The following is a 26,060-nucleotide window of genomic DNA, read 5'->3' as shown; positions in this document are numbered from 1 at the left end:
AGATCCATTCAGGTCAAGGTGGTCCATAGCAGCACCTCATTGAACTAGGGGATCTGGGGCAGGTGGATTTAGAATAATGTGAGTTCTGAGGGAAGTGTGATTCAGAGGGGAACAATTCAAGCAGAGGAAATGATGTGTGCAGAGCAAGTTATAGAAAACATAGTGTGGCTTGTGGCGTGATGAGTGGACAGAAATTCTGAAGACCTCATCATACCATGTTATGTTAGGAAAAGGATTGGCTTCTTTTTTTTGCCTAGGTAGAACAGATAATCTTGACTATGACTTAAATAATCTTATTAAAAAAGGGATTATTATTTTTATGAGGCAGAGGTTAAGGAGAGAGAAAAAGAAGGAAATGTTGAAAAGAAAGGTGAAAATAAATAAGCTGTATGTGAGAAGTAGAGGGCGGGAAAAAAAGAAAAGATTGATGTTTGCATTACTTTCCGAAGAGAAGAGGTCAAGATGTTACATTAGTTTAGAGCCTTCACCACTAGGTGGTGTTATTGGCTCAAGACAGCTTGGTTACTGAACTTGCGGCAAGTCTGGGAAGTATCCCTTTTTGTTTTGAAGTAAGAAATAGTGTTGGGAAATTAGGTAGAGGTCAGATTATCAAAGGTCTTTAATGCAAGGTTAAGAAGAATATACTTAGCAGGCTAAGGGGAAATACTGAATATTTTCAAACTAAAGAATAATGTCACAAAGAAATTTGAATAGGTTGACTGAGATTGGGGGCAGAAAGCAGGAATACCAAAAGACTGTGGGAATACTCTGCATGAACAAAATACTCATTCGAACTAGGTGGCAGCAGCAGAAATGCAAAGGGAACCATTTTGAGAAATTGAGAAAGAAATGTCAAGTCTGGATGACTTTTAAGAAATGAAGGTTTGAGAGCCAGGAGACTATAAAGATTTTAGTCCATCCTTCAATTTCTTGAATAAATGGAGTCGAAAGGATTAAGCAAGTTCCTTGAATTCACCCAGTTGATTAGTGACAAAGCTGGAGCTAGGTTTCACATTTGATGTTCTCCCAAACCCTTCCTTTTTGTTTGATTTGTTGGTTCGCAAACTTGGTTGATTTGGTAAGTGGCGAGATTGGAAAATACACTGGAAGAGCTGTTATTTTGCAATGGCAAGTGGGTGAAAAGTCTATATAGTTGTCCCTTGGTCTCTAAGGGAGATTTGGAATTTTATACCCAAATCTGAGGATGCTCAAGTCCCTTATATGAAATGGGGTACTATTTGTATTTTTACTGTTTTATTGTTTATTTTAAAGACTTTCTCAACCTGAGGTTGGTTGGATCCATGGATGCAGAACTCCCCTATAGTGAAGGCCAATCATATAACTTAGGTTTGATGGTATTTCAGGAGGAGTGTTACAAGGCGTTTGAGAGAGATTAGAGCTGAGATTTTAGATTTGGTGCACTGATCCTTCATGATTGGAGGCAGAGTGGATGAGATCTTTAAGGGTAGTAATACATGCATGTGGAAGAAGAGTTGGAAGAAAAGTTTGTAATGCTAGCATTTTAGGTGAGTCAATGTAAAGTGTAAAAGAATATGGAAGAGAATCAGGAGAATGTTGTCATTCATTTTTCATACCTATAGATTGCCTCTTTGTTTTGAGGGACTCTGTGACTGTATGAGAGATCAGGAGTGTTGGGGAGGGGAGTGAGTAGTGTCAAAGGTGTCATGAAATCAAGGAGGATGAGCACTGAGAAAGGTCATTGGTTTGACATTAGCTTGTGATGCTGGAACAGCTGTTCTGCCAGGGTGGCCTGCAGGATCTCGGTGGAGAAGTGTTTAGTGCAGAGGGAGTTCTAAGGAAGCCAGGGCGGTGCCGTGAAACTCCTTTTCTTGCGATCTTTGCCAGTATAAAAAAAGAGAAGAATAAGAGTGTTTGTTTGAAAGAAGTGAAGGTTTGGATGAAGTTTATTTATTTATTTATTTATTTTGAGACGGAGTCTCTGTCACCCAATGGCGCGATCTCAGCTCACTGCAACCTCCGCCTCCTGTGTTCAAGCGATTCTCCTGCTTCAGCCTCCTGAGTAGCTGGGACTACAGGTGTGTGCCACCACGCCCGGCTAATTTTTGTATTTTTAGTACAGATGGAGTTTCACCAAGTTGGCCAGGATGGTCTGGATCTCTTGACCTCATGATCTATCTGCCCACCTCAGCCTCCCCAAGTACTGGGATTGCAGGCATGAGCCACCGCACCTGGCCAAGTTTATTTTTCAAGGAGGGGAAGAACCTGTGTGTGTGTATGGATTCTACACAAGGTGTCAGGAGTGGGAGGAGCTGTAAAAGAGGCGAGATTTTGTGGCATCAGAGTATCTTTATTTGCAGTTAGGGTGGGTGGCATCTCTTCTGAGGGGTAAAAAGAGAGAACAGGTGAAGAGAACATTTTAAGAATAGTAGGGAAGATGGACTTTTCTCCCTGAAGATTTCCGTCTTCTTGCTATACATGCAGCATTCACTTTCCTGGCCTGTCATTTAGTGAAGGGTTGACGGAATCTGATTATACAGGGAGCCCAATTCAACATATAAAATCAAGCCGTACCAACTTGGGAGTGGAGGAAGTGGCCATTGTTGATTATTGGCTACTCTGCCAAGATGTCATTTAAGTTTCTTCTGTGTGTGGAGAAAAATACATTAGATGAGATGATCTCCACTCACAAGAGGTCAAGAGTCTGTTTATTGGCCTTCTCCTTGGGCAAAGTTTGCCCTGGAATGTGGATGAGGAGAAAGTAGTTGGAGGATAAGGAATATAGAGAGAGGGGAAAGAAGAGAATAGCACAGGAGTGCCTCCCCCTGCCAGGAACAGGCACACAGCCGCTGCTTACTCGTCCTGTCTTGCGCCAGGGAGCACAGAACAACTAGAACCCGTCATCTTCATGATGCCAACAGACATGTTTTATAGGCTCACGTAGATAAGCAGGTTTTATATAGAGGCTGTTTGAAAAATAGGACGTCTGTTTAACTTTCTTAAGGACAAGAACACTTCAGGAATCTATTTTTGGATTGATTAAATCATGTACATGCTGAAGTTTTCTGAAAAAGTCAGATTGTAGTTCCACACTGTCACTATCAGTAAAGACCATTCTCAGGGTTAAATTGGAACCAGTCGTTGATCACGTGAAGGCAATATTTAAATTATGTCTTGCTAGAGTTATCAGATTATTGCAGCTCCAGTGAAAGCTAGCAACATATAAATGGAGTTAGCAGAAGTAATTAAATGACATCTACCAAGCCTACAGCTGCTGCTTAGTTTCTAGGGTCACAGCTTCCTCCATTCATACTGAAAATCATATGAAGATGGGTCGAAAAGAATTAGTATACACCCAGAAAATAAACAGGATCTACTCATTAGTATTTCAGTGTAAGAATGAAGGCTTTTAAAAGTACCCACATGGCTAAGATAATTGAACTAGAAAAATTGAGAGTTTTTTTTCCTGTTCTAAATTTTATCTGGAATGTCTGAAATTTTAGAACTCATTCAACATTTTATTTAATATACAGTATTTTTAAAAAGCCATTTATGCTGGGTGCGGTGGCTTGCGCCTGTAATCCCAGCACTTTGGGAGGCGGAGGTGGGTGGATCACTTGCAGCCAGGAATTCGAGATTAGCCTGGCCAACATGGCGAAACCATGTCTCTACTAAAATACAAAAGTTAGCTGGTCATGGTCGTGCATGCCTGTAGTCCTAGCTACTCAGGAGGCTGAGGCACGAGAATCACTTGAACCTAGAAGGCGGAGGTTGCAGTGAGCCCAGATTGCACCACTGTGCTCCAGTCTAGGTGACAGAACAAGACTGTCTCACAACAAAACAAAACAAAAAAAACTCATTTGCAATTCGTAATCTCTTGACAACTTCATGTGTTTGCCGACCAGGCAGAGTGTCTCACAACTGTAATCCCAGCATTTTGGGAGGTCCAGGCAGGTGGGTCAGTTGAGCTCAGGACCTCGAGACCAGCCTGGGCAATATGGTGAAAACCCATCTCTACAAAAATACAAAAAATTAGCTGGGCATGGTGGTACGCCCAGGTACCCGGGAGGCTGAGGTGGGGGGATCACTTGAGCGTGGGAGGTTGTGCTGCAATGAGCTATGGATGGTGCAACTGCTCTCCAGCCGGGGAGACAGAGCAAGACCTTGTCTCAGGGGGAAAAAAAAGATGCTTGCAATTTAGAGATCTCTTAAAAATACTTTAAAAATGTGACACTGAACTGAACTTGATGTTCCAGACTTTAATCGTGAGTTAAATTCTACTGACGCTTTCACTATGTGGATAGAAAATGAGAGTGAGGAAGAGCACAGTGAGGGAGAACACAAAGTTCTCAACTTAATAATTTTGTGTTTTTATCTTAACATGTGGAATGAAAAGTTTAGTAATGTTTTCCTGTTCCATAAACGGCTGGAATGACTACTGGTGTTTTTAGGAGTTGTGACCTGTCAGTAGTAAACGTGCAGCGTTTAACAGAAGTGATGCACTGTGCGGTGCCGCGTCCCACCTAATGTCCTCTCTCTGTGGCTGGTAAAACCCTTCGAAGACTTGAGCTTGAGGTTGTCTAAACACTTGCATATTTGCAGTTATGTTTTCAGCACAGGGGCTGTGTTTTGTTTTGTGAAGAATGTGCAGTCACAGTAATGGATTGAAGCATTTTACATGAAGGTCTCCCTAATGAAATATGAAGATATTAATATCTGGTTTTTACTGGAAAAGTTATTTTTCTTCCGTATTTATAGATTTTCAGAGATCTATGCTAAAGATATTTAAGCTTTGGACCGGGAGCCCTTCTCCCTCAAGGCTGAACTAAGTAAACACACTTTGTTTTTGCTTTGGAAAATGCATTTTAGAAATCCCAAATTACAGTGAGTTTAAGCAGTGTGATCACCTTCTAAATATCAAAGTATAGCCCTTGGCTCAGATGGTCTTTGGAGTTTAATTTGCATAAGCAAGGAGTCTAGGTGATAAGGTCCTTTTTAGATGAAATGGTGTTTGAGTCTTTCGCCCCCTTCAGCTTTTCTGTTTGTTTTGTGGAAGAGCCACCCACAGCCATTGTTTTGATCAGGGTGGTTTTTATAGTGAAACCTGCGTTCGTGGTTCTTGGTTACATTATTGCAGGGTTAAGAATATCTCCCAAAAAGTGTATTTTTTCATTTAATAATTTAGTCTAATCACAGTAGCATTCTGTTAGTCAAGTTTGCGGAGTACATTCAGGGTTTTCAAAGGTCTCAGCCATGAATGTGGTCCACAAGTCCATCCCAGCTGTATTGTGTCCCATGAGAACTGGTGAGTAGGATGTGGAAGGTAATTGGGTGTTTGGTAATCCAGTTGGGGATGAGTGGGTAGTGGCAGGGGCTGTGGTGGGACTGAGTACCTGAGACACCATGGGGAGAGAACAGCCATAGCAATCTGATGTGTTGGGCATGGTCCATGTGTCTTGGGGGATGGAAGAGTGCCAGAGCCTTTTGGCAGGGTGGATGGGGGGAAACAGCATGGAACATTTGCGAGTGGGTTTTTGTTGTTGTTGTTGTTGTTGTTGTTGTTGTTGTTTTTTGAGATGGAGTCTTGCTCTGTCACCCAGGCTGGATTGCAATGATGCGATCTCGGCTCACTGCAACCTCCGCCTCCCGTGTTCAAGCAATTCTCCTGCCTCTGCCTCCCAAGTAGCTGGGACCACAGGTGTGCACCACCGCACCCAGCTAATTTTTGTATTTTTAGTAGAGACGGGGTTTCACCATGTTGGCCAGGATGGTCTCCATCTCTTGACCCTGTGATCCGCCCACCTTAGCCTCCCAAAGTGCTGGGATTACAGGCGTGAGCCACCTGCTGGATTACTGAGTATTTATGGGTTGTCTCCAAGTTGTAATGTTAGGCTTCAACTGCACAAAAATCTTTATTTACTCACTATTTCTTATCACACCACTGTGTTGTGGTTCCCTTTGCTTCCTCAGTGGCCACCGTCTCCCCTTGGGCCTCCCACTTGGGCCCTTCGAATCTTGGGGCTCTGCTCTTGGATTTTTTTCTTCCGCCTGCTCTCTTCCTTGGTGACGTCATTCAGTTCTGTGGTTTTAAATACCATCTTTCATATTCTGACAACTCTCAAATTTCTGTCTGCAGACTGGAGTCTCCCACTTATCTGCTGCCCACTCACAGTCTTTTTATTTTAATTTTTTATTTTTGAGACGGAGTCTTGCTCTGTCCCCAGGCTGGAGTGCAGTGGCACCATCTCGGCTCAGTGCAAGCTCTGCCTCCCGGGTTCCCGCCGTTCTCCTGCCTCAGCCTCCCGAGGAGCTGGGACTACAGGCGCTGCCACGTCACCCGGCTAATTTTTTGTGTTTTTCGTAGAAACGGGGTTTCGCTGTGTTAGCCAGGATGGTCTCGATCTCCTGACCTCGTGATCTGCCTGCCTGGGCCTCCTAAAGTGCTGGGATTGTAAGCGTGAGCTACCGCGCCCGGCCCACTCACATTCTTTACTTGGATAGCCAGTGGCCGTTCCCATCTTACCCTGTCCAAAACTGACCCCCCAATCTGTTCCCCAAGGGTTCTGCTCCTCCTGTCTCCCTCTTGCTTCCTGGCCCACTTGTTCTCTACGCTCAGCACTTTGGCATCCTCTGTGGTACTGCTGACTCCTCCTTTCCCTTCCTCTCTCCATTCCAGTGCATCAGGAAACCCCGAAATAGATTCAGAGTCTGCCCCTGCCCCCGTTGTGCCCTGACCCGCAAGCCCTCTGCCTGTGTTGTTGCCGCAGCCTCCGACTGCTCCGGTCGCCCTCCAGCTTCTGCTGGCTGCCTCGCAGGCTTTTCCGTTTTGCTTAGACCATGGCACTCCTCTGTTCAGAATCATCCGGGGGGCTTCTCACTTTGTTTATACTAAACTCTAAAGTCCTGAAAATCGTCCTTTATCCATGAGTCCATACTGATCTTTGTTTATCGAGACGGAGTCTCGCTCTGTGGCCCAGGCTTCAGTGCAGTGGTGCGATCTCGGCTCACTGCAAGCTGTGCCTCCCGGGTTCACACTGTTCTCCTGCCTCAGCTTCCCAAGTAAGTGGGACTATAGGCGCCTGCCACCATGCCCAGCTAATTTTTTGTATTTTTAGTAGAGACGGGGTTTCACTGTGTTAGCCAGGATGGTCTTGATCTCCTGACCTCGTCATCTGCCTGTCTTGGCCTCCTGAAGTGCTGGGATTACAGGCGTGAGCCACCGCGCTCGGCCCATACTGATCTTAAGAAAAAAAAAAAGATTCAGGCTGGGTGCAGTGGCTCACATCTGTAATCCTAGCAGTTCGGGAGGCTGAGTCGGGCAAATCGCTTGAGCCTGGGTGTTTGAGACCAGCCAACATGGTGAAACCCGGTCTCTACAAAAAATACCATGCTTGGTGGTAGTCCCTGAGTATCTAAAATTCTGTCAGTCTAAATCTACAGGCACACCTGTATAGTCCCAGCTGCTCAGGAGACTGAGACTGGGCCCAACAAGCTCAAGGCTTCAGTGAGCCGAGATCGTGCCACTGCGCCCCAGCCTGGGTGAGAGAGCCAGACCCTGAAAAAGAAAAAAAAATTGAATAAATAAATAGGGGAAGATAGACAAATCAGTTTCATAGAAGAATTCTACATATTTCGGGTAGCAAAACTCTCCACCTCTTAAGCGTGGGCTGCGTGTGGTGACCTTACAAATCATACAGTACAGGAAGGGGTGAAAGTAACCTGACTGAAGAACCTGGCGGACGCTACCTCAGTCACGTGGTCGGGGGCAGCATCAACACTGACACATCGGGTTGATTTTACCCCTTGCTACGGTGTGATGGAAATGGCAATCTACGTCTGTGGCTTTCCTCCCCAAAACCTAACCCCAGTCGAATGAGCAAAACATCAGATTCCAGTTGAGGGACATCCTACAAAATACCTGACTAGTACTTGTCGAAACTGTCCAGATCATTAAAAGCAAGGAAAATCTGAGAAACGTACCTTCCAGAGGAGCCTTAGGAGACATGACAGCTAAATGTAAGGTGGAGTCTTGGAAGGGATTCTGGGATGGAGAGAAGGTCTTGGGTGAAATCTGAGCAAATCTGAGTGAAGTACGGACTGCAGTTAATGATGATGTATTGGTACTGGTTCATTAGTTGTATGTAGTATAATGTACTCATGCGAGATGTCAACAGTAGGGGAAGCTCTCTTTGCAACTTTTCTGTAAATCTGAAAGCATTCTAAAATAAGGTTTATTTAAAAAAAAAAAAAAAAGCCCCCTTTCATGATAGGTTCTCTCCCAGCATGTGCCCCGGCCTTACTGCTGTCCTTCAGTCGCTGTGCCCCAGCTGCGTGGTCCCTTTCTTGCTTCCTTCATCTAGTGCTTCTCTGCTGGTGTGACTTTCTGCCCTGGAGGATGTTTGACAATGTCTTGAGATAGAGGTATTTTTAGTCATCACAGCTGGGTGATGAGGGAGATGCCACAGGCTTCTAACTGGTGGGGACTGGGAATAATATTGAACACTCTCCATTGCTCCAAAGAATCTAAGAGTTGCCCAGCATGTCACTAGCGTAAGCCCTGGCCCTTTGGATTTAGGGTTCCCTCTTTTCCTTCAGGTTCCGGACCGTGGTTTTTCTTTGCCCTGCTTTAGTTTTCTCCTTAGCACTTACTTATGGGCATCGGATATACTCTGTTTACTTGTCTGTCTGTCTGTCTCTGGCCAGGAAATGTGTGTTCCGTCAGGACTTGTTGGAAATTTGGTTCACGTTTGAATCCCCAGCATCTAGAGCTCACCTGAGGCCTAGTATGCGCTCATTAAACCTGTGTAAAAGGAATTAAATAATTAATGGAAGGGGTGAATGGATGGTAAAGATAACACATACTCGTGCTAAAAAGTCCATGGGAGAGACAAATGCCGCTGTAATCACTTCCTCAGCTGCCTGTTTCTCTGCCGGTTCTCTAGAAGTTACCGCTGTGAACAGCTGCTTGTCTGCCTCGACTTTTCTGTCCATTTTAAACTGTATCCGTGGGTACGTTTTATCTGCGCCCCCTTCTCCTCTTTTTTAAACAAACATACATAGGATCAGCTTAGTTTTTCCAGTTAATATAGCTAGACATATGTCCACATACAGAGTGCTATCTTACCTTTTTAATGGCTGCATGATAACTTTGTATGTGGAATTAAGCAAAAATACTTCAAGTACTTGCAATAGAATCCTAGTATAATACTTTGTTGTACAGTGGATGATGGTAAAAATATCTCCTAAAATATAATGTGTCTCCTGAAACAAAAGACACTGCTTGCTAAACATCATCCAAGTGTTTTGGTTTTGTTTTTTTGTTTTTGAGACAGAGTTTAGCTCTGTTGCCCAGCCTGGAGTGCAATGGCGCGATCTTGGCTCACTGCAGCCTCTGCCTCCTGGGTTCGAGTGATTCGGTTGCCTCGGCCTCTGGAGTGGCTGAGATTACAGGCGTGCACCACCACATCCTGCTAATTTTTGTATTTTTAGTAGAGACAGGGTTTCACCATGTTGGCCAGGCTGATCTTGAACTTCCTAAGCTCAAGGGATGCGCCTGCCTCGGCCTCCCAAAGTGCTGGGATTACAGGTGTGAGCCACCGCGCCCGGTCTCTTTATATGTATTTTTATTTCTAGTTTGTAAATCCCTCGGGATTAGGATCTTTGTCTTTTATTCTTTAACACCATACAAGGTTCTGTCTAAGAAGGTCCTCCATACCTGTAGGTTGAATTGAACTTTTCATTTGTTTTGATAAAATTACAAGATTATTTTATAATATTCAGATTTCCCCAAGTATTAGAACTGTTGACTAAATGGAGATACTTAAAGAGATAGTTTTGGGAAAAAATTGTTTTCTTATTTTGTTTAAATGATAACTGTTCTCCTGGAAGCCAAAAATCTGTCTAATTTCTGACTTTATCTGGAGAGGAGAAGGCATCATAGCGAAAGAACAAGTTAGGGTGACCAACTTGAACGTGATTCAATATCAATTAAGCTTTAATTGCTTTAAGCACATCAGGTCTTTTCTTCCCCCTAAGACAAGGACTTACGGGGCAGAGTTGGCAGTAGCTAAGTTAAGACACTATAAATGTTGTTGTACCAATTTCAACTGGGCTGTCAAACCCACCCTCCAGTTTGCTATTCGTTTACCTCTGGTGGCATTCACATTTTGTGAATATTAATTTGAGAGTAACTTTGCAAGATCACAGTGCTGTCCTCTACCAGCCGTGCTGGGGCGTTTAGCGAAGCTGCATTGATTTACAAGATGAATTTGTTGGCAAAGGGGAACAGTTGATCTGAAAATAACTGTCCTGCTTCCCTGGCCAGACCTCAGCCCAGTGGACTTCGCCCACCTTCCCATTTGCCATTTGTTAAAGGCAACGTTTTCTTCATTTCTTCAGTTTCCCTCTTTCCTCCCCCAGTCACCCAGGGACTCCCCTGCAGGGTCTGCCACCATGTATTAATACATCGATTTGACCCTTTATGTGTGTTAGCTTAGAAGATTTAGCTTTTATGTGTGTGTGTCATCTTCTCATGGAGGGGCCTGGGGAGACAGGTTGTTCGGTGCCCTGAAGATAGGAGGCATTCGGTGAACAACTGGATGTTGACAGCAGTGGTGATAAAACATTGATATAGTTGGTAAGATTTGCTTCATTGACTTAGAGAGGAAAAGTGCTGCTTGACATCAAACTGCTGAATTCTGGTTTTTCTTTTGTAAATTGCCTTTCTTTGGGGCTTATGTTGGTGTTAAGTATCAGACTTGATGATATAATTGTTTTAATACCTTTAAGTAGTTATACAGAGCTGAATGAGACAGTAAACCCTTACATTATGTAGGGAGTGAACTTAACCATTCTTATACAGAAATAACATAATTTCAGGATAAATTTTGAAAGGAGATTACAAGCTGTTGTTATGGGGCACCATGTAAAAGCACTGCTGGCTTTTGTTTTTTCTGAATTAGTTGTCAGAAGCTTTGCATTCTCACAATACTGTAGGGGCATTAAGTTTGCCAGCTTTTGATCATTTAATTCGTTGTATGTAAGTAAATGTAAACAATGTTCATTACTTTTTAATGGTTGCTTATATTTGCCTTAACCCTTTAAATATAAAAATATAACTTGATTGTTACAGTTAGTAGTCCTTCATTTGATACTCATGAAGATTTTTGAGTTGTTTAAATATGAAAGATAGGACCTTGTCATTCAAAAATGAAGAGGAAGTTTTTGTTAAGTTTAGTAATTCTACACATGTTATAAGAATGTTGATACTTATATTGGAAAACATGAAAAAAAGCCCAAACTGTTGCATTTATTTATATTCCATGTGTATGGAAAATATTTGTTTAAATGAGAGTTTTAAAACAATTACACACTTTTGCTTGTTTTATTCCCCACGGTAACGATTCTGATTTCTTCTGTTTCAGATTCCTGAGAGTTAAGCAATGGGGAGACATTCGGCCTTGCTTCTGCTCCTCCTCCTCCTCCTCCAACATTTTGGAGACAGTGATGGCAGCCAAAGACTTGAACAGACTCCTCTACAGTTTACACATCTCCAGTACAATGTCACGGTGCATGAGAACTCTGCAGCTAAGACTTACGTGGGGCATCCTGTCAAGATGGGTATTTACATGACACATCCATCGTGGGAAGTAAGGTACAAAATTGTCTCCGGAGACAGTGAAAACCTGTTCAAAGCTGAAGAGTACGTTCTCGGAGACTTTTGCTTTCTAAGAATAAGGACCAAAGGAGGAAATACAGCTATTCTTAATAGAGAAGTGAAAGACCACTACACATTGATAGTGAAAGCAGTTGAAAAAAATACTAATATGGAGGCGCGAACAAAGGTCAGGGTGCAGGTGCTGGATACAAATGACTTGAGACCGTTATTCTCACCCACCTCATACAGCGTTTCTTTACCTGAAAACACAGCCATAAGGACCAGTATTGCAAGAGTCAGCGCCACAGACGCAGACATAGGAACCAATGGGGAATTTTACTACAGCTTTAAAGATCGAACAGATATGTTTGCTATTCACCCAACCAGTGGTGTGATAGTGTTAACTGGTAGACTTGATTACCTAGAGACCAAGCTGTATGAGATGGAAATCCTCGCTGTGGACCGTGGAATGAAATTGTATGGGAGCAGTGGCATCAGCAGCATGGCCAGGCTGACGGTGCACATCGAACAGGCCAACGAATGTGCTCCCGTGATCACAGCAGTGACGTTGTCACCGTCAGAGCTGGACAGGGACCCAACATACGCCATCGTGACAGTGGATGACTGTGATCAGGGGGCCAATGGTGAAATAGCGTCTTTAAGCATCGTGGCAGGCGACCTTCTCCAGCAGTTCAGAACCGTGAGGTCCTTTCCAGGGAGTAAGGAATATAAAGTCAAAGCCATCAGTGGCGTTGATTGGGACAGTCATCCTTTCGGCTACAATCTCACACTACAGGCTAAAGATAAAGGAACTCCGCCCCAGTTCTCTTCTGTTAAAGTAATTCACGTGACTTCTCCACAGTTCAAAGCCGGGCCAGTCAAGTTTGAAAAGGATGTTTACAGAGCAGAAATAAGTGAATTTGCTCCTCCTAACACTCCTGTGGTCATGGTAAAGGCCATTCCTGGTTATTCCCATTTGAGGTATGTTTTTAAAAGTACACCCGGAAAAGCTAAATTCAGTTTAAATTACAACACTGGCCTCATTTCTATTTTAGAACCAGTTAAAAAACAGCAGGCAGCCCATTTTGAACTCGAAGTAACAACAAGTGACAGAAAAGCCTCCACCAAGGTCTTGGTGAAAGTCTTAGGTGCAAATAGCAATCCCCCTGAATTTACCCAGACAGCATACAAAGCTGCTTTTGATGAGAATGTGCCCATCGGTACTACTGTCATGAGCCTGAGTGCCGTAGACCCTGACGAGGGTGAGAATGGATACGTGACATACAGTATCACAAATTTAAATCATGTGCCGTTTGTGATTGACCATTTCACTGGTGCTGTGAGTACGTCAGAAAACCTGGACTACGAACTGATGCCTCGGGTTTATACTCTGAGGATTCGTGCATCAGACTGGGGCTTGCCGTACCGCCGGGAGGCCGAAGTCCTTGCTACAATCACTCTCAATAACTTGAATGACAACACACCTTTGTTTGAGAAAATAAATTGTGAAGGGACAATTCCCCGAGATCTAGGCGTGGGAGAGCAAATAACTACTGTTTCTGCTATTGATGCAGATGAACTTCAGCTGGTACAGTATCAGATTGAAGCTGGAAATGAACTGGATTTGTTTAGTTTAAACCCCCACTCTGGGGTATTGTCATTGAAGCAATCGCTAATGGATGGCTTAGGTGCAAAGGTGTCTTTTCACAGTCTGAGAATCACAGCTACAGATGGAGAAAATTTTGCCACGCCGTTATATATCAACATCACAGTGGCTGCCAGTCGCAAGCTGGTAAACTTGCACTGTGAAGAGACTGGTGTTGCCAAAATGCTGGCAGAGAAACTCCTGCAGGCAAATAAATTACACAACCAGGGAGATGTGGAGGATATTTTCTTTGATTCTCACTCTGTCAACGCTCACATACCACAGTTTAGAAGCACTCTTCCGACTGGTATTCAAGTAAAGGAAAACCAGCCTGTGGGTTCCAGTGTAATTTTCATGAATTCCACTGACCTTGACACTGGCTTCAATGGAAAACTGGTCTATGCTATTTCTGGAGGAAATGAGGATAGTTGCTTCATGATTGACATGGAAACAGGAATGCTGAAAATTTTATCTCCTCTTGACCGTGAAACAACGGACAAGTACACCCTGAATATTACCGTCTATGACCTTGGGATACCCCAGAAGGCTGCGTGGCGTCTTCTAGACGTTGTGGTTGTCGATGCCAATGATAATCCACCTGAGTTTTTACAGGAGAGCTATTTTGTGGAAGTGAGTGAAGACAAGGAGGTACATAGTGAGATCATCCAGGTTGAAGCCACAGATAAAGACCTAGGGCCCAATGGCCACGTGACGTACTCAATTCTTACAGACACAGATAAGTTTTCAATTGACAGCGCGACTGGTGTTGTTAAAATCACGCACCCTCTGGATCGAGAACTGCAGCATGAGCACTACTTAAAGATTGAAGCCAGGGACCAAGCCAGAGAAGAGCCCCAGCTGTTCTCCACGGTCGTTTTGAAAGTATCACTAGAAGATGTTAATGACAACCCCCCTAAATTTATTCCCCCTAATTATCGTGTGAAAGTCCGAGAGGATCTTCCAGAAGGAACCGTCATCATGTGGTTAGAAGCCCACGATCCTGATTTAGGTCAGTCTGGTCAAGTGAGATACAGCCTTATGGACCACGGAGAAGGAAACTTTGATGTGGATAAACTCAGTGGAGCAGTTAGAATCGTCCAGCAGTTGGATTTTGAGAAGAAGCAAGTGTATAATCTCACTGTGAGGGCCAAAGACAAGGGGAAGCCCGTTTCTCTGTCTTCTACTTGCTATGTTGAAGTTGAGGTGGTTGATGTGAATGAGAACTTGCACCCACCGGTGTTTTCCAGCTTTGTGGAAAGGGGGGCGGTGAAGGAAGACGCGCCTGTTGGTTCGTTGGTAATGACAGTGTCGGCTCATGATGAGGACGCCGGAAGAGATGGGGAGATCCGATACTCCATTAGAGATGGTTCTGGCGTTGGCGTTTTCAAAATAGGTGAAGAGACAGGTAAATATGTTTTCATTGCTTTCATTTGATACCCTCTTCCATGTTTTTTTTTTTCTTTAACCATCTGCCCTGTGACAGCTTCTTCACAATTCCCGGTTGCTCTTTGGGCTCGGTGTAGATGTGCATGTGAATATTGTTTTGGCCCGGCCGCTGTATGTAGGTGTGTTTATTCGTCGTAAGCCATGAAGATGGAAACAAAAGGGCCTGAATGATTTAAGTGGCGTAAAGTGAGTAAAAGACCAGGAATATGTTGAAATTGTTCCCACTGATACTGATCTCCAAATTTGTACTCTATTGTCAAAAGCATCATTATGGTTTTTTTCTAACTTTGAGAAGCCTTTCCAATGTTTTTCAGTCAGTGTATTTGCAGGCTCATACTTAGAAAAACTGTTACTATCATCTGGCATGCCGTTCAGAGGTTGCTGTGCACCTGCAGAGTTATCCAGTGCATGCAGAGATTATGTGCCAAAACTTCTCTAACGTGGTCTTCACTTAGTACCTCGTCTAGATTTTGGTTGAGAGGCAGAGGCAGGATAGTGGCGTGTTGAACTGAAAAGACCTGGCTTGGAATCCTGGCTCTTCTAGTTGATAATTGGTGATCTTGGCCAAGCAAATTACTTCTTAGAACTAACTTTTTCCTCTCCTATATGGGGACACTTAGAATTACTAGAAGGTTTAAGTGAGGGTAGAGTGAAATAACTCGGGAAAACTCCTGGCGTGTGGTAGGTTTATTCATGGTAGCAGTGCTTTGTTGTAATTCTGAAACCAGGACCTCCAAGGCAGCAGTTCAAGCTAGGAAGTGCCTGTGCTGCACTTTGTACATACCTCGGTCTTGCTACACAGATATTGTTTAGTTATGTGTCAATATGTCCTGATGGAGTGTGAGCCTTTCAGGGCAGGCTTTTAGCCCCTGCATCGTCTATCTTTAGCACCTAGCAAAAAGCACCTGGCACATAAAAGCTGTTCAATCAGTGTTAAAAGACTACATGAGTAAATGAATGCGTGTGTTGGCTTTTCATGTCCTGCCCTCTGAGAATGATAGTGGAAATAGAAAAGGGGTGATCAAAGCACTCATCAGCAATAGGTGGGGGGCTCAATTTGTTTACTAATCTCATCCATGTATACTTTATAAATCTGTGCGTTTTAAAAGGGACCTTTTAAAAATTACCTTTAAACTTTATATATTCAGTAATACCACACACAAAAAAACCCAAAAAAGTCTTCAATCAACACCCACCCTGGGATCCATGCCCACATGTAATAGGTGTGTAGCACATGAAAAATGTAGCTACTGTTTAGAAATCCATTATTTTGGGCTGGGTGCGATGGCTCACGCCTGTAATCACAGCACTTTGGGAAGCGCAGGTGGGAGGACTGCCTGAGGCCAGGAGTTCAAGACCAGCCTGGGTAACAGCAAAACCTCATTTATACCAAAAGAAAAAAAACAAAAAAGCTGGGCTGGTGGTACACCTTTAGTCCCAGCTACTTGGGAGGCTGAGGTGGGAGGATGACTTGAGTCCAGGAGGTCGAGGCTGGAGTGAACTGTGATTGTGCCACTGCACTTCAGCCTGGGCATCAGAGCCAGACTCTGTCTCAAAAAAAAAAAAAAGTTATTTTGGAAGTTGTAATATATTTTTGTGCTTCTATTAATGCAAGGAATTCTTTTTCTATTGGTTATATGCCACTAGCATATGGCCTATGTATTGTCTACAGACTATATATATCACTATCTAAAATACCCATAATTAGTTTATTTCAAGAGAAAATAGCATAATCAACAGCATTTGATAATCCTCTGAAGAGTAAAATGTCTTTTTTATCATTTTATCTGTCAAATATAAGTTAGAATTTTCAGATACAGTTTCAACATAGGAAAATACCCCAAATTTAATAACTGATGCTAAATCAAACTGTTTTTGTAAAATTTTTGAAGAACAGTTGTTTCTACTTTTTTTTCTTCTCCAAAGTAGGTTTCAAAAGCCTATAAAGAACTGTTAAAAGTTAAAGTTGAGACAGAAAATGGAACCAAAACCTTAATTTAAATTCTCCTCATGACTTTAGATGAACACTGGCTTTTGGGTTTTTTCTTTCAAATGAGGAGTATTTTTATTGTTGCTTTTTAAGGAATCATTTGGAAGCTAGTGTTTTTCACCTATACATTTAAGACATTGGGATATTTTTACTACCGAGAAAAAAAAAATAAGGAAACCACCAGCCAAACGAGGTGGTGTCCCAAAATAGATTTATGGCATTTTCCAGAAAGGGCAGTGCCAGACTTTTCCAGTAGTAATTTAGTGGGAGGGCGGGCAGGTGTTGGGATTATGGCAGTGGGGTTGGTAAGTATATAAGAAACTGTTACACATTTGTGTAAATACTGAGATTTAAAGGCGAGAGAGAAGCTGGAAATTTGCAGGTCATTTATTCTTTGGTCCTTGCTTTACAGAGAAAATTAGTGTACAGTAGACTTATGTTTATATGCTTTTGGAAATGAATAAAAGTGTTAGAATAATATTTACACATTGGACCTTGTATTCGTTACAAGATACATTTTTTGGCAGAAGAATTATCAGTCCAAGTTATTTCATCAGGGATTCCTGGCAGGACAATTGGTATCACAGTGTAGAAACTCCTTTAGGAAAAATCAGTATATTTTGTTGGCTAAAATTAGGCATGCTCATTATTCACTTGGAGTGTGTCTTAACTAATTTCTAGGGCATGACGGAAGTGTGGAAAGATGCATGTCAGGTGAAGAAGTGGAGGGGCGGTTGAGGACCCACTGTGGGGGCCGCCAGAGACGGCACTACAGCTCGGTGTGCGCGGGCGTGTGCCCGGCCCAGGCCAGGTTGGTGCTTGCTGGAACTTCACATGCTGCCCATCGCCCGTTTCCGCCAGGGTCTCGCTTTGCCTAGTTGGTGCATTTAATATTGCGCCAATTAATATGAGCCTGTGCAGGAGTGCTGTGGCTCTGGGAACCAACAACCTGTCCACGTAACTGTTCGCTTCTTGCCTTTGTCTTAACTTAAAGCTACTAGTGTTGGTTGAGAATTATAACCAAATTTTTGTCATGTTTTACCTATTTCAACCTGGTCAAATACGTGTATCATTTATGTGCTTCTCACAGAACAGAGAACCTATCCAGCAAGCTGAATGAAGTTCTATTTTAACATCTTTCCTTTTCTTCTCTTTAAATCCGCTTAAATTGGAAACCTCTTCTGAAAGGTAGTTTTCTGTTTTTGTAGAAGTAGAAATTCTATGGACTACCTAGAAATCTGTTACCAAACGGACCGTCCTGTTAGCTCTGTGTTTTGTACATGTTTTGCAAATGGCTTTGCAGCGAGAGAAGGCATAATGGCAGAGTGGGGATGGCGGGCGCAGACTCCCGCAGGGCTTGCAGTGTCATCTGCCCTTCCTGGAGAGGCCTCTGGACGTTGGTGAACTGTTCTGACAGATCCATGCCACGTGACTGCCCTTCCATGTGTGGTTTGGAGGGGGAGAGTGCCATGTGAAAAATTATTTGGAAAGTCGGTCTTGTTAGAGAGCCGGTCTCCAGAGCTCTAATTAAGATTCGCCACCTCAGATTGCTGTCCGTAAGGCCTGCAGTGAGGATTATAGAGTAGATTTAACGAAGATGTTTAGTGGAGTAAAGATCTTGGAAGCCCGTGGAATCTCACATTCAGGGACTGGTTTGCCCGGCGTGCTTCTCAGCATCCAACCCCCTCTTCTACTTCAGATCCATTCTCTGTTGCTTTGTTGTAAGCTTCAACAGGTTTTCCTGTAATGTAAGCAGAACAGAATCTGGAGCATCGCTCCTGTGAGTGTGTGGAATAAATTCGGCTAAGTGTTCTTAACTGATGGGTACTTACTAAGTTAATTATTGCTTGAGCACCAGTAAAATGCTGCAGCTTTTTGTTAATTTTTAAAACTAAGGTAATGTCTAGAAAAATGCCTGGCCAGAAGATTTTGTAGAAATTGCAAATAGAAGTTGGTGTTGGAGCAGTGTTGAGCTGAGGTCTGTTCCCTGATGTGTGTATTGCGTGCAGGATGCCCTGGAATGAATTTGACCTTCAGTCTAGAGTAGTTTGGTTCTGTTTTTGGCTGTTAGTGTACAAAGCAGCCAGGACGAGTGTGTCCCCTTCTGACTCTACTTATGTGGGAAGACCATGTTTTTCATTAAGATAAGAGCAGATTTCTAAACATATTACTGCTGTGTTACTTTTAGCATCCCGGTCCTGGTTTCAGGATTGAAATTTACATTTTGATGAAAAGACTGGGAATGAGTTAATATGGAAGTGTAGCCGTTGGCACAGGATAAGTCAGCATTCATGAAATACGGGAGGGGAAACGAGGACATTTTTCTTAAGAGAAAATGACTGCATACACATGATGGAGGGTGTTGGAGCACCATCCCTGTGTCACCTGCGTGGAGGTTGGCTCCCGGCCTCGTCCCTGTGTCACCTGCGTGGAGGTCGGCTCCCGGCCTCGTCCCTGTGTCACCTGCGTGGAGGTCGGCTCCCGGCCTCGTCCCTGTGTCACCTGCGTGGAGGTCGGCTCCCGGCCTCGTCCCTGTGTCACCTGCGTGGAGGTCGGCTCCCGGCCTCGTCCCTGTGTCACCTGCGTGGAGGTCGGCTCCTGGCCTCGTCTCTGTGTCACCTGTTTGGAGGTCGGCTCCTGGCCTCATCCCTGTGTCACCTGTGTGGAGGTCGGCTCCCGGCCTCGTCCCTGTGTCACCTGTTTGGAGGTCGGCTCCTGGCCTCATCCCTGTGTCGTTTGTTGGGAGGTCGGCACCTGGCCTCGTCCCTGTGTCACCTGTGTGGAGGTCGGCTCCCGGCCTCGTCCCTGTGTCACCTGTGTGGAGGTTGGCTCCCGGCCTCGTCCCTGTGTCACCTGTGTGGAGGTCGGCTCCCGGCCTCGTCCCTGTGTCACCTGTTTGGAGGTCGGCACCTGGCCTCGTCCCTGTGTCACCTGTGTGGAGGTCGGCTCCCGGCCTCGTCTCTGTGTCACCTGTGTGGAGGTCGGCTCCCGGCCTCGTCCCTGTGTCACCTGTGTGGAGGTCGGCTCCCGGCCTCGTCTCTGTGTCACCTGTGTGGAGGTCGGCTCCCGGCCTCGTCCGTGTGTCACCTGTGTGGAGGTCGGCTCCTGGCCTCGTCCCTGTGTCACCTGTGTGGAGGTCGGCTCCTGGCTTCCCCAGTTAGGTGCACACAAGGCGAGTGTATTTCTACAGTGGAAACGTAAGGGAATTCCGGCCCAGGCTTACCTGATTGTTGACCTCCGTCAGGGAAAATGTTTCTGGAGCTTCTTTCTGGTTCTGCAGAACTCTGGATATTTCAGCTATTTATTATTCATTCAAGTTAGAAGCCCTTTTCCTAATATAAAGTAGGATATTTGACACACATCCTAGGAACCCTGCTCCTGCTGCGTGTCCTCCTGTGACAGGAGATGGAATGTGGAGGAGGCTGCTGGGCCTCGATCCTTACTAAAGGGTCTGCAGGTGGCTGGGAGCTGGGCGGCTGCTGGTAGCCTGGCCTGCTGTGGTGGGACCCGATGCCACTGTGGGAGCTGGGGCTAGAATTCCTGGCAGCAGGAACTTGATTAGAGACTGGTGGGAGGCCCGGCAGGGAGTTAAAAAATGTGCTGGTGAAAGGGCTTTTGTGTTGCCGGCTCCTCCCTGAAGTGGCCGCAGCTGCTGTCCTCTTCGCTCTTTTTGTTCCCCTCCGAGCAAAGCTTAAGAGAAAAGAAACTGATTTCCCAGCCACAGGGAGACTGGAAGTTGCGTTTTGGCAGAAATGATGTTACCACAGTGTGCTGTTGCTGTGTTCTGGGATACAAATCTTTTGTGTGTCTGTGATTCTGAGTCAAGCAGGGCATGGTGATAATTTCTACCAGGGGAAGGGTCCTTCTTTGAAGCAGGAAGATGTTAAAGGTGAAAATAGGATCTAGTCGAAATCCTAAGGAAGTTCCACTTTCTTACTAAACAAAACAGGGACTCAGCTTTTCTTTAGTTATTTGTATATTTAACACGTTGATGCTTTACTGACTGAACAAGTCTGGTCTGGAAAGGCTCTGGGATGGGGAACTCGGGCACCGTGATTCAGGGCCGTCCCGTGCTGTGGAGTAGCACGCAGTGACGCTGTGCAGCGCTGTGATGTAATTCCCGTGCTGTGGAGTAGCACGCAGTGACACTGTGCAGCGCTGTGATGTAATTCTCAGCAGTGTGCAGGGCCCAGGACCCGGAGGTGTGGGGTGGAAACAGCTTATGTCACCCAGGCCCGCTTTGTCCTCACGCTGTCCGTGGTAATGACACTGGTGGTGAACATCCGTGTAGTAAAAACCACAACAGTGTCAAGAGCCGGGTACCGTGCCCGGCATTCTGTGTGTGCCAGTCCATTTAATTCTCACAACCACCAGGTGGACTCTGTCACCCCTACGTTACAGGACGAAATGTGTACAAGAGGTTAAGTAACTTGCCCAAGACTTCTTGGATGCTAAGTGCCAGACCACATTTTACTACTCTCACTCCTTTTTTTTTTTACTCTTTTTTTTTTTTGAGACGGAGTCTCGCTCTGTCCCCAGGCTGGAGTGCGGTGGCGCGATCTCGGCTCACTGCAAGCTCCACCTCCCGGGTTCACACCATTCTTCTGCCTCAGCCTCCTGAGTAGCTGGGACTACAGGCGCCGCCACCACGCCCGGCTAATTTTTTGTATTTTTAGTAGAGACGGGGTTTCACCATGTTAGCCAGGATGGTCTCCATCTCCTGACCTCGTGATCCGCTGCCTCGGCCTCCCAATGTGCTGGGATTACAGGCGTGAGCCACCGCGCCCGGCCTTCTCTCACTCTTTCAAGAATGACCTACAGATGCTGTAAGGGAGCCTGTTCAAAAGTGACTCGTTAAGTGGGTTTCTGTGCTAAGCTGGGTTAGGCCAGGTTGCAGACTTGAATCCTAGATTCGAAGCTTGGTCCTGAAGGAGTCGTGAATGTAAGAATCTTCCAGCATTTTTACTCCGCATGACATATTGCTATGTAGCACAGTTAGGAGGATAGGAGTTTGAATTCCATGGCGGTGGCATTCAGCAAGTCAAGATCATGCCAGCGAAGACGTGGGTGAATCCAGGTGAGTGCAGTTAGCTTCCCTTGTGTCATTGGCCACTGAAGAGACGGACAAGTGTTGTATTTGTGTTTGCAGTTGTGAAAGGATGATTTCATCGGTAAAAATGCTACCTGTCCAAACTGGACAGGACGTTAATTGTTGGGAGGCTTTTCCTGTGGATGCCACGTTTAAGATGGTGGTTAGGGTCCCAGCTAACCTTCAAAGGCAGTTTCCTGCCCGCGCAGCCAAAGCTAACCTGATTTGTACCTCCCTCTGCATTGAGTTACACGAGGGCCATCCTTCCCTTGCATTGTCCTCCTTGGTGCCTCGGCGTCAGCAGCTGTCCTCCTGGCCGTGTGGTGCGGGGCGAGGAAGCCAGAGCAAGCTCACTCAGTGTCCCCCTCGCCAGGGAACTGTTTGGTGTTCTAAGGATGTTTAAGGATTAGGTGTTTGTAATTTGTTGAATGACCTGTGTGTATACAGGTTTAATGTTCACTTAATACCTGGTCTGTTCTTTCCATATATACCTACTTTGTACAACTATGAAAATTGAAAAGTTTTTAAACTTTAGGTGTCAGTTGAAATGTTGGAGATTTTCTAACCATTTAGTTCCCGTTGTTTTTACTTTTTGGATTATTTTAGTTCATAGGGCTGGATTTGTCATGTTTTTATCTATTAGTGTGTGTTTTGTGCGCTGTGTTATTTTGCAGTTAACTTTCTGGCTTTTTTTTTTTTTTTAAACAGCAGACCGTGCTGCTTATAAGTAGTGCATGGTCACCGTACAAGACGTAGTGCCACAAAGCACAATCTTTTATATCTTTGTTACTGGGAATAAATGGACTTGGAAAGATTGCCATTCGAGAGCACATGCCTGTACTTGTTGAATTGGCAGTTCTCCAGGTTCACAGCAGTGATAATAAGTCTAGGCAACTATTCACATACATACTTCAAGGGCCAGTCTTATCAATTAACTTGCCTTGCCAGTTCAACAAAACCATATCTCCTTCGAATATCTGATATCACATTGAACCCGGTCCATTGCTAGGCCTCCAAGTGGTTCAACCTGTTGAATGGGATTCTTTAGACTGTTTTACTCATTTCATGTTGGAGAGAGTCTACTAATACAGTCTTTCTAGTTTTAAACCAATTGGCTTTTTTTTTTTTTTTTTTAATACAAGTTACTCAGCTATTTACGTAGTTTCTAAAGACTTCTTTCTAGTTGTTGATAATTTAACCATATTCTTATCACCGGTAAGCTTTTTCTTCTTAATCATCATCAGCATGTAATTATAGTTAATGTTTGGTGAGTACTTGCCCTGTACAGGCCCTGTTTTATGCTCTTTCCATAGACTCTCATTAGATTGTGGCAATAATTAGTGAGTAACATTAGGTGGTGTTACACTCTGCGCATGTAGTTCTGTCTGTGCTAAATTAGAGAAACACGACAAGTGATGGAAATTATGATGCACATCGACCTCGCCATTGAAGTTTGAAATATTCTGTTGCCTTTTTTAAATACAGTAGTGCAGTGCAAGTTGCTGTAGTTTACGGTGTGATGCATTAGAAGGCATTCTGATAATTCAGACAGGATTCTTGAGCCGAGGTGTTCCACCTGTTACAGACTCTTCCTTAACCCGTTTCACTGTCTCCTGTGGCACAGGGTCCAGTCTCTCCTCGGTGGAGCCACGTTGCCCTAACAGGCCTCCGTGCTCTCGCAGTTAACACCACCTGTGCATCCCTCGGCTCCTGCGCAGCCCTGGTGCCTCAGCCCCTGCCCTGTGCAGCCATCTACCCCTCTGTGCCTCACCATTTTCCGTCTCCCTGCCTTTGGGCACACAGTGGTCAGCTCATATTATCTCATAACTCTGCTTGATAAAGCTTTCTTGACAGCCCTCTTCATTACATGGAGCTATTTCTTATCTTTTATGTACTTAACAATATTCCTGCAGTATTACTCTAGTATAATTGTTGATTTACATGCGCTTTTCCTCTAGATTGTCAGCTCTTTGTGGGTGCATCCGAAGTCTTTCAGTGCTTGATTTATGTAACAGGCACTCAGTGCATAATGGTTAGGCTGGCCTAGTAAACCGTCCTGGGGTCTCCTGGGAAACCTTTCCTACAGCCAGGGAGCCTTTGCTTCTCTTTGCTGCAGGGGCACTTTCTGTGTGTTCCTCTGTTGTAGCGTGTGACTCAGTGTGCAGCCTGTGTGTGACTTAAATCTGTCTCCGTGAACTCAAGGACAGAGTCGAGTGTAATCATCTTTCCGCCCTCTTCTAAGCACAGTGGCTGATAGAGCAGTCAGTAGCCCTCATTTGTTCTGTGAGCAAATAGATTGTAACATACAGTAATTGTAGTTGTGAAGGTTGAGTGAAGCTTCCTTTCTGCCACGCTGGACACCTAACTGTAGGCCTCCAACACAGTGGTTCCTAATGGTTTTAGCATCACAGAAACTTTGAGAATCTGCTGAAAGCTGTATATTCTTTCTTCAGAGAGACAGTGATTTGATTCAATACCAAGGGGCTCAGTGAAGTGCTGAACCTGTGTTCAAGCATCGTCAGTCTTGGATGCCTGGTTTTGAGGTCCTCTATTTTGGAGGCTCCGGGGTTGTGAGTCCTCACAGATTCCCATAAAGGAGGACCGGCGGGTAAGGATGATGGTGATGGTGATGATGACAGTGATAGTGATAAGCATTTTTACAATGCCTTACAACCTGCAAGTATTTCTACATACATTATATGGTGCTTAATGTAATACAGAAATAAAACCTGTATAAAAATTATAAAGGAGCTAGATAAACCTTTAGAATGGACAGATCACTTTTCTATATATTTGTACATGTGCCTGAAATGATTTAGGAGAAACTGTCATTCAAGGCTGTTTCCAAGTGAAATAAGAACTGTAGTTCTTTATACATCTGTTTCATCAGATGTTCTGTCTCCCCGTTGAGGTATACAACACAAATAAAATAGATATAATAAATAATATGCAGTCATCCCTCAGAGAACGTGGGGGTTGGTTTTCGGACCGCCTGTGCGCACCCACATCTGTGCATACTGGAGTCTCACAGCCGGACGCCCACAGACGCTGTGGTTTGTGTGCTGTGAGGACTGTATTTTTGACTTGCCTTCGGTTGAAAAGAGTTCATGTGTAAATGGGCCTGTGCAGTTCAAACTCGTGTTGTCCAAGGGTCATCGGTATCTTACTAAGTTAAGCAGCTTTTTCTAGGCCAGGCTTTGGTCTTCAGTTTTGCCAGCTTACCGTGGAAAACCCTTGTTGCCACACCACTAGTATTCCTTTCCTTATTAAGGTAATCTGTCAGGAAACCCCGGCCTCTCATGATAAAGTTAGGCTTCGTTGGCTGATAGAATGTTTGTTTGTTTGTTTGTTTGTTTATTTATTTATTTATTTTTCTGAGACAGTCTCGCTTTGTTACCCAGGCCGGAGTCGAGTTGCAGTGGCACAGTCTCTGCCCGGTGCAGCCTCCACCTCCAAGTTCAAGAGATCCTCCTGCCTCAGCCTCCCAAGTAGCCAGTATTACAGGTGTGCACCACCACGCCCAGCTAATTTTTGTATTTTTAGTAGAGACAAGTTCTTGCCATGTTGGCCAGGCTGGTCTCGAACTCCTGACCTCAAATGATCTGTCCACCTTGGCTTCCCAAAGTGTTGGAATTACAGGCGTGAACACCTGTGCCCAGTCCAGAATTTTTATTTAAATGGACTTGCCGTCTGTTTTTTGACCTCTATGGAAAAATAGCCCTGCCATCATTTCTCAGTTAAAAGATTCTCGCAAATGCATTTGTGGGTCCTGGTTTGCTTTTAGCCTTCTATTAATGTTTTTACTTGCCTCTTTGTTCTTAGGGCTGCTTGATGTTAGAGTGTCTCAGGCGTCCGTGTTCCTCTTATCACAGTGCTTGGCACACTGCTGGTACCGAGGAACTGCCTGCTCAGGGGGCGTTCATCTTTTCATCGATCCTGTACATGTTTGTCACGTGATGCTCTTCTTCTGATTGTGGCCCAGCTGAAGGTGTTCACATATTTAAGTGAAAAAAGTTGGGTTTGTCATGTAAATACCAAGTTAGTTTGTTGGTTGAGGCAACAAAATGGAAATCAGTTATTTTTTAAGGATCTAAAACATTTTAAAAAGAAGTGTTTTTTCTTAATAGTGTGGCGAGCTTATTTAGAAAATGGAAACTGATTAGGAAAGTATGAACATGAGTAATATCGTATTTGGTTTTAATTGGCTGAATGTTGATTTCAGAAAGAAGTCACACGAAGTATCATATCTACAAAG

At 44.4% G+C, this 26,060-nt stretch overlaps 1 protein-coding gene across 9 annotated transcripts in view; it reads left to right on the top strand.

The window, feature by feature from the left end:
- Nucleotides 1-26,060, top strand: part of FAT1 (FAT atypical cadherin 1) — a 142,430-nt gene that overhangs the window by 6,085 nt on the left and 110,285 nt on the right. For all 9 annotated transcript variants that reach the window (XR_012435285.1, XR_012435283.1, XR_012435284.1 and 6 more), the window contains exon 2: nt 11,403-14,685. Coding sequence is in view for 6 of the 9 variants with exons in the window: in XM_005556489.4 (XP_005556546.3) it covers nt 11,421-14,685 (3,265 nt within the window). In the remaining 3 variants the exon portion in view is untranslated. The remainder of the gene's footprint in view (nt 1-11,402; nt 14,686-26,060) is intronic.

Source organism: Macaca fascicularis, chromosome 5, assembly GCF_037993035.2.
Source record: "Macaca fascicularis isolate 582-1 chromosome 5, T2T-MFA8v1.1".
Classification (NCBI taxonomy): domain Eukaryota; kingdom Metazoa; phylum Chordata; class Mammalia; order Primates; family Cercopithecidae; genus Macaca; species Macaca fascicularis.
The sequence above is the reverse complement of the archived record's forward strand: the minus strand, read 5'-3'. Positions and strand labels throughout refer to the sequence as shown.